This window comes from Phaethon lepturus, unplaced genomic scaffold (genome assembly GCF_000687285.1).
Source record: "Phaethon lepturus isolate BGI_N335 unplaced genomic scaffold, ASM68728v1 scaffold31920, whole genome shotgun sequence".
Classification (NCBI taxonomy): Eukaryota; Metazoa; Chordata; class Aves; order Phaethontiformes; family Phaethontidae; genus Phaethon; species Phaethon lepturus.
Genome location: NW_010511700.1, coordinates 16,050 through 24,550, shown reverse-complemented (window position 1 = coordinate 24,550; position 8,501 = coordinate 16,050). Strand labels below are relative to the sequence as shown.

General features: G+C 46.9%; 1 protein-coding gene across 1 annotated transcript in view; it reads right to left on the bottom strand.

Moving 5' to 3' along the window:
- MARCO (macrophage receptor with collagenous structure) overlaps positions 1 to 7,599 on the bottom strand; it is a 10,039-nt gene extending 2,440 nt beyond the window's left edge. The window contains exons 1-11 of the mRNA XM_010284871.1: positions 7,485 to 7,599; positions 6,323 to 6,424; positions 5,710 to 5,940; positions 5,254 to 5,291; positions 3,952 to 4,003; positions 3,478 to 3,585; positions 2,142 to 2,249; positions 1,978 to 2,022; positions 1,319 to 1,417; positions 1,164 to 1,217; positions 104 to 148 (exon numbers count right to left, since the gene is read on the bottom strand). Of these exons, the coding sequence (XP_010283173.1) occupies positions 104 to 148; positions 1,164 to 1,217; positions 1,319 to 1,417; positions 1,978 to 2,022; positions 2,142 to 2,249; positions 3,478 to 3,585; positions 3,952 to 4,003; positions 5,254 to 5,291; positions 5,710 to 5,940; positions 6,323 to 6,424; positions 7,485 to 7,599 (997 nt within the window). The remainder of the gene's footprint in view (positions 1 to 103; positions 149 to 1,163; positions 1,218 to 1,318; positions 1,418 to 1,977; positions 2,023 to 2,141; positions 2,250 to 3,477; positions 3,586 to 3,951; positions 4,004 to 5,253; positions 5,292 to 5,709; positions 5,941 to 6,322; positions 6,425 to 7,484) is intronic.
- Between the last annotated feature and the right edge of the window lie 902 nt (positions 7,600 to 8,501).

Below are 8,501 nucleotides of genomic sequence, written 5' to 3'. Positions count from 1 at the left end.
AAAGAGTGTGACAAGCATTCCACATTGACGCAGAGAAGTGGAACGTGTCACTTAAAGTGCTTTGCATCATCAGAGTAAGTCACGCTGTTGAACAAGGGCTTACCTGGCAGGCCCTGGTCTCCCTTTGTTCCCTTTTGCCCTGGAGGACCTGAGATCGTCAAAAAAAACAAACAAAAATTTACAAGACATTTTTAAAAGCTTATGCAAACTAGCATTTTTGATAGATTTCAGCTTGTGTAGTTTATCTGTCTACACCACAGGCATCTATTTCTGAAGTGGGTGTCTGATTTCTCATTATATTCAGTGCAGACCTCATCAATAAAGAAAATACAGGCAGTGGAGAATCATCTTTTCCTGAAGTAGACCAACTTCTGATCATTTATCTCATATCCTAAACTCCACTGATGGGATAGAGACCCTCCCTCCAGGTGGGTCTTCACTGACTGTATAGGGAGCCTAGACACGTACATTTAGGTGTATCAGACATATGTAAGCACATGATGTTGTGACTCCCATCCCTACTATCCAGGTATCAATGAATGCAGAAGGGTGCAGCACTTTGGCCTTTGTCACCTCCTGATGGACAGGAGAGGTTGTGTGCACTATATAAATTCAGGATTAAAAAGGTTGATTCAGGAGAAATACGCCAGAACAGGCTTGTACTGCAGAACATCACACTATCGTTTGGGTGTCTGGGACAGAGAGACGGACTTGTTCAGATAGAAGGTTAAAGAAAAGGTCTAGGCTATGTGCTTCAAGTTGGCCCCTGAAGATACCTCTTCCTGCAATGCTGCAGAGGAGGCCAGGACAGATGCTTGCTAGTGAATACCCTTCCCCATCATATTTACAGCCAGTAAAATTTGTCTTTAGCTCCAGGGTAGGGAGGTTGTTGTTTGGTTCATCTTAAACTGCTGTTTTGTTTTGTGCATTTTCTATTTATACAAAAATGCAGACAACATCACCTCCTCATGCACGTTACAGATGGTTGAAACAACCCATCCAGTGAGTAGCTACCCGCCCCGCTCCCGGCAGTCTGGCAGACTGGGATGTGTTGGGGCTCCAAAAGCAGGACTCAACAAATCTCCTCCTTGCTGTTGGAGATCCCTTTCCAGTGTGTGCATGATGTGTGTTGTTGACCCCAGACCTGTTTTATTCTCCTTTACCTGTTACTCCTCTGTCTCCCTTTTCACCTTTGAGTCCTGCAATGCCTGGTATTCCTAAAATTAAGAACAAATCAGTAAGGTTGAAGCTATCACACAAAGCAAGGCCAGAATAGGAGGTCAGTCACTAAAAGCTGTAGGTTTGAGTAGCATTGTACCTGGACTACCACTGGACCCGTGGTCCCCCTTCTCCCCTTTCTGACCAGGTCTGCCTTCGAGGCCAGGCATTCCCATGGGTCCACGTTGTCCAGTCAAGCCTTGAGGTTGAGCAAAAACAGCACACGTGAAATGCAAAACAACATATGAAGGAGAAAAAAACCCAGCTCAATCACTAGCCCCTGCACTGTGCAGATTGAGTTGACCCTATGAAGACAAAACAAATGCTGGGTCTCTCTAAATTGCAGTCCTCCCTTGGCAGGGCTAATCTCAGTGGTGCAGTGAGTGATGGCCTGGAGTGAAAGGCTGAATGGATCCAGGTCCTTGCAGACTGTCAGCCTTTAGAGGCACAAGTGCTATCCTAAAAGAGCAGCCAATTTCTGCCCTTGTGTGTGCACATCTGCCAGGAAGGACATGACCCTCCATGGTACAGGACATTTCTTTCCCTCTCATTCTCCTGCACAGAGAATGGGGTCCAGATGAGACAGCCAAGGCTGCGGGATGGGTTTGCATAACATTGACTTGGTTTCTTTATCTAATCATCATCTTCTCTTACCCATGCTGGGATCTAGCCTGGCTGCAGTTTTCTTGTCATGAAGCACCATCTAAAAGAGATTGGTCTCATATCTCTAAAAGAAACTGCACCTTCTGTACTACTTACCTGCCTCTCCTTTCTGCCCAGGATGTCCAGGCTCCCCCATGCTACCTGTGAAAACATCCTAGCATCAGTGCTAACGAGGCTTAACCAAACACTTCAGCTAGGGCAGCCCTCCATCACGCCATGCATGTGCTGATGGTGAACTGCACTGTGTCCTCTGCACTTACCATTGAAACCGGGCAGTCCTGGGACTCCCTGCTGTCCCTGAGCACCCATGGGTCCATGGGGCCCGGGGTCTCCCTTCTTGCCCATTTCGCCTTTCTGTCCTTGGACACCTACCAAACAGCACAGTACATGTGTGTGAATGAAACAAAACAAACAAATTTGTTGTCTCTGCAGCCAGTGGAACACCTCTGTGGCAGGGCTTGGCCTCACACCCACAATTACCATTATAGCATTCCCGTAAAGCTGTAGGAGGACAGGGCTGGATGGCACCTCACAAGTCTTTCTGAACCACCTCTGGCTCTACCAGACTGTCTGGCCAAATGTTTGTCTGACCTGCTCTTAAAGACTTGCAGTGGTGCCATGACACCTCCTCAATCTATTCCCCAAACTATCCCTACCACTAGAAGCTTTTCTCCTCTAATTAAATATCCCTTATTGCAGCCTGAACCCTTCCCTTCTCCTAGCTACAGCTAGGAGACAGAGGACAACATATCCCACTCCTGTGCTCCCAGGGAATTGCCACATCTCCCTTTAGCCTTCTCTTTTCTGAAGAGGTGATCAGCATGCTCCAAAAGAGCTGAGTTACTTGAAAGTGCCTCATTTAAAGAATGACATCTTCTTCATATTTTGGCTCCAGGATTATCCCAAAGTCCTCTCCTTTTGGTATTCCTCTGATGGAAGATCTGAGGAAACTCTAATCAACCTGTCCAACTGTCCTCCCTGGTCTGCACCACACACATCTTCTGCTTCCTTTTGCTGTCCTGCTCTTGTACCCTTTCCTCTCTGGGTGCAGCCCTCGAGAGACCACTGAATAACAGCTATCCAGGAGGTGCCCCCTAATGCACGTTACATGGGAGAAACATGGTGCATAACTCTTCTACTTAAGGTGTATAAAAGTCAGGCTTATATAAGACATAAAGTTTTCAGAAATAGATTTTGCTAAATGAGGACTAACATCCACATGCTTGTGCGTATAAATTCTATTGTATTATTTTATGCCATGAAAATCCTACTGCAAACATCACTGCTTTAAACTGGGATAGGCTAATAATTGAATACGTGCAGCTTTCATTAGACAAAGGTCACTCTATAAAGAGACTTCCATGATGCAGAGTCAACATTTTGTATGTCCTCTTCCCCCAGCCCTCCTGTGGGAGCTTCGCTGGAGCGTGACATAAAATTAAATCCCTTCAGATCAGCTCCCCCATTGACTGGCAAGCTGGATTTTTATGAAATATCTGACCTATGAAGACTTATTCTGGTGTTTTAAGTAGAATGATCTTAAAGAGGAATACATGGGAGAATCTTAAAAATGTTGAGATAGTGAAGAAGTCTTACCTGCAAGCCCCATCTCTCCTTTTTCTCCTCTCACTCCTGGTTCACCACTTGGGCCAGCAGGACCAGGATCTCCTTTGCTCCCCTTTGCTCCCTGCAGTCCATGTAAGCCTGCAAGGACAACACCACTTTTCTGACTCTTCATCGGGTGTCGCATCCACTGAACATCAGCAGCAGGCCACGCAGCTCAGCTCCAGGCATGAGGCAAACTTTGCTCTCTGTGTACTTGAGAATGGTACTGAGGGCAGTGAGGAATTGGACCACTATGACTGGTGCATGTTGACTTTTAAAATAAGAATTTTTCCACCTAAGTTTTACTTTTGTTAACATTAGCTTTACATAGGCTTACTTCCTTCAACTCCAATGACATTCCTACTGACTTACACCTTGACTGAGGACAAGATTGCCCATAAAATCATCCATAAAGCCACTTTATGTTCATTCACAGAAATAATTCAGGTGTCACAAAAGCCTTACCTTGGACTCCTCGGTCTCCCTTTGTCCCTGGTGGTCCCTGTAGCCCTGAGATGTAAAATACATATATCAGCTGACACATGTCATCTATCTCCAGTAATGGCTGAGAAGAAGAGATGAATTTTTTAATCATCCTTTGTGGCTGCGTCTTCAGTCACCACTGAGGACTATTGTCAGCTGGCAGGGACCAGCACAACCGCTGAAGCAAAGTCTATGGAGCTCAGCTGAGTGGATGGCTGGGCAGGGGCCAGCTGTCCTCCAGCCAAGCCCAGCTTGTGGGGACCTTTGGGAAGATCTTTCCTAAAAATGCACTGAACTATTGGGCTCTGATGTATAGTAACGATGCTTGGCGGGAGGTGCTGTTTCAATGTTGTGAGTACAGCCAGGAAGATATGAAAACATGCTTTTTTAAAAATGTATTGGTTTTTTTCTTCAGAAAAGCTCGTCAGTGTAGCCAAGAACTAGGGATGGATGAGATACAGACCTGACCTAACAAGGGGTGCATCTTAGATCATCATTATAGGATCACAGAAACTCTGGTTTCTCTGGACATCGCCTAGTCCAACCTTTGCTCGAAGCGGAGCCAACATTAGATCAGGACTTGCTGCATCCTCACAGTCTGGAGACATTTATCTCCTGCAGCGGGTGTAGTTCTACCCAAAACCCCCAGATACCCAGGGCAGCAGCTTGTGCATGGCTGTGGAGGGGAGCATTTGCACCCAGCTCATTCCTGAGTCTGGGCGGTCGTTTCCCCAGGGACAAGGGTGGGCAAGGTCCCGAATCTGTCACTGTTTGTTACATGCACTGTTCAGCTGGGGCCCTATAGAGCAGGGACTGGGGAGGTCTTCTTGAGTTGTCCTGGAGTGAGTTGGGCAGCACAACTTGCTACGTCTGGGGCAGAAAGCCCAGCTATCCGTTGGTTGTGGGATGCACATAAGACCATTCACTGGTCCTCTCTTGTCTCACATGGGGATTTGGGATGCTTATTGCGTATAACAACCAGATGCAGTTCCTCCATCATCCCTGAGCTTTTCTGGTGGGGTAGCAGTGGGGAGGCAGAGCCAAAATGCTCCTCCATGGTGGTCACTGACCTCTACAGGAGCACTAGGGCAAGCCGAGGCTCCTGGAGGTTCAGTCAAATGGTGCAGCAGGTCTCATGGCCAGGGCACTGGGTGTCTGTCTGCACATTGGGTAGGATTTGGGTCTAGAGACTGAAATCCCAAATCCTCACTTCAGGTCTCTTAGGGGAAAAAAAATGAGAAAGAGGAAAAGTGGAAAAGTTGCTTACAGCTCTTTTACCAACATACCTGGTGGACCAGGGTCTCCTTTGCGTCCAGGAGGCCCTGAAATAAATATTTAATGGATATTTTTCAGTAATCATCACTCAGTAAGGGACATAGCAGTATGGGGTTGATAGGCTTGAGGGATGAAGACAGCACCCTTTTGGAGGGCACCCAGAGCCCAAGTCTGCAAGTTACGGGAGGGGAGAGCAGCCCCGAGCCGTGTGTGCAGCTTCTGAGGGACCGGGGAGGGCTGCACGGGGCTGTGCCCCAGCTTCTCCAGATGTGTCCAGCTCCCCAGCCAGGGCATCTGGAGCCAGTGTCTAACCCTGGGCACTGGGGCATCACTAAATGACAGGAAGACCAAATCTTGCCCTAGTTATTTGGTCATCTGAGCTAGGTTTTTGGCCCCACTTTGCCAGTGCTGCAGAAGAACCAGCTCTCCCCACTGTACAACCATCATGGAGAAATGGAGCCATACCTGCAAGCTGGGTGATGTTGTTCATCATCGTCATCAGGTTTGCATTGCTGCTTTTAATTATGGTGATTTCCTCTTCTACTCTTCTCCTCCAGTTTTCTTCACGTCCCATGTGCTCCTCTGTAGAGTTTCTCTCCAAAAGCAGTTTGTTGGCAAAGGAGCTTTCCCAAATCCCTTCTGTATAGGGTGTACTTTGTTCTTGACATTTCAAGATCTCTCTCTGCATCTTAAACACTGAGGAAACAAAAGGCCCATGCAGTGGATATTCCCTGCCCAATCTGGCTGGGAAATGCCTGTTCAGTAAAGCAGCTCCTCACCACCCATGGAGGACACCTGGGGTTCAACACCATCACCATTTGACCCGGGGAGGTGGCTTTCATGTGCTGGTCCTTGCTGCAGCCAGGAGTGCAGCCAGAAGTGCTTTTGCAAATGCAAAAAACATATAAGGGGTGGAGGGGGGGGTGGTTTCCTGCTCTGACTCGTGGTGTGCAGAGGAGCGTCTGTGCTCCCTCAGAGGTTTCCTACCTGTGTGCTCATCCCCGCTGGCCCGCACCCCCGAGAGCGCCCAGCAAAGCTGTCTTTTGACGCCAAGCCCGCCGTCGGGTTGCAGCATTACCTTTGTACGCCAGCAGCGCCTGGCCGGCTGTCAGCAGCAGCAGGTAGACACCAAGGGCTGCCCGAGCACAACATGTGGATGGCTTGCTTTGGCTTCGAGGCTCTAAAAACCAACAGAAGTAGGGTAGACACCCTCTCACATCTCTCCAGCTTCAAATTCTGGTCCCTTCCAGCCATTTCAGGCTTGGCCACAATAAATTAGCAGTGCTTTCCCGCGACGGGGAGCAGCAAGGTCCCTCTGTGAGACTGCAGGGTCCTGCAGGAAAGGCAGGCTGCCTTCCTCTGACCCCGGCTTTGCACTGCCATTCTCTTGGACGTCTTTTCCTTAGCCAGTTTAACCCGCTCACTTCCATCAAGACTTAATCCAGCCTATAACAGTATGCATGTGGTAGTTCTCCCCTCTCTGCATCAATAAACTCCCTCTTTCCATCGCTTTCAGGTGTCCCAGGCTGCCATTCAAAGAGGGTTGCTCAAAGCACATGCCCTCTCCATCCAGAGCACTGCACACAGGCGGTTCCAACAGTGAGGCATGCATGCCTCGAAACAAATGAAAAATCAATAATAAACTGAACTGCAGAACAAATGAAAAAAAGTCATAACATTTAAAACAAATTGTCACCAGCAAGTGTAAAAGAAATGAACTGCTTTGTCAAATTTCGGCCTTTAGGGAGAAAAAAACGTTTCAGAAACATTAATAACTACTTCAGAAATTCAGTGAGTTACCCTTAATTGAGTTTTTTTCAAAGTAATGTAATCAGGAGTTTAAAGTCTTAGCTTTAAAAGAGTACAGTGATTTAATTAGTTTTACAATGTAACGGTTTAGTCAGCAATGAAGTATTTATATTCAGCAAAAAATTCATAAATTTACATTTTTTTATTGGATCTGGTGATTTCAGTATCTTAACTATGAATACATGAAAGTTTTACTCAATTTAGGCATTTTCTAAAACAGGAAAAAACCTGATATTTTTCTGATGCTCAGCATCAACTAGATGGACACTTTTGCATACTTCTTTTTTTAAACAGTCAATTAATTTAGTAGCAAAATCACTGTAAAAAACATTTAATATGCAGTATAAATACAATATTTCATTTTTATGTGCTGCTTTCTTCATAGACCAGATAAAATCCATATAAGTCCATTTAATAAAAGAAAACCTTACCACTTATCTGAAAGGTTGTAGTAGCAGCGGAGGCAAACCCAATCTTGTCTGAAATACTGTAAGTGTTCATATCACTTGAATTTCCATCTTCCCCGTATCTGTCTTCAATTTTCATGACAAATTTCTTGTGGCTAACCTAAAGCCTTGTCAGATTATGGACAATAAAGAACTGAAGGGAATTCCTCTCTTCCTCCTGATTTGATATGCTCTCCGATATGCTTTTCCTATCTATCTGCTCAGTTTTTATAGACTTGTGAGAACTCTGATGTGGTAATTTGAACAGTTCCTCAAAATATCCCACAGCTAAGATGTTCAGCTGCTCTTGTGTGCTCATTTGGGGACACGTTGTCCACAGAGCTTTGCACGGGGTCCTGCAAGAGGTTCAACCCTGAGTTATTCAACATCTCTGCACTTCAGCGGGGTTGGGCATGAGGTGGCTATTTTGCTCCCAACACAAGTAAACCTCCTCACATAGCCAAGAAGATCCCAGGTTCAACATTAGCTCAAACATCCATCCCCTGGGAGGGGAGATGGAGCACTGCATGGCAGTGAAACACACGTTAACTTGCACCAAGATGACAGCTTAGCGATGGTGCATGACTGCAGTGCAGGGAAGGAAAGGATCAGGAGCAGTTGTAGAGACAAGTGACTGATGGTGGGGTGGGGGATGCTGGAGCCCAGTTGGGTTTGGGATGTAATGAAGAAGAGACACTTGCAACCTCTTTGCTGAGACTCTCTCCAGCCTCTGCTTTCTCCCTGACCCATTTTCCACACCCACGAACACATCTCCTATCATCTCACCACTTCTTTGCTCACGTTCTGTAAAACCCACCCCTGCAGACCTCACTGTGGCGTTTGGCATTTTGGCATCTCCATTTCTGCTGGGGTTGATTTGGATTTTGCAAAGTGAAGCGACTCACCCAAGCCTGCGCATGAGAGCCGTCGGTAGGCACCAGGCAGAACCCTCGGCACCCACGCTGCCCCCACCACATGCCCCCCTCTTTGAGGTGCAGGGCA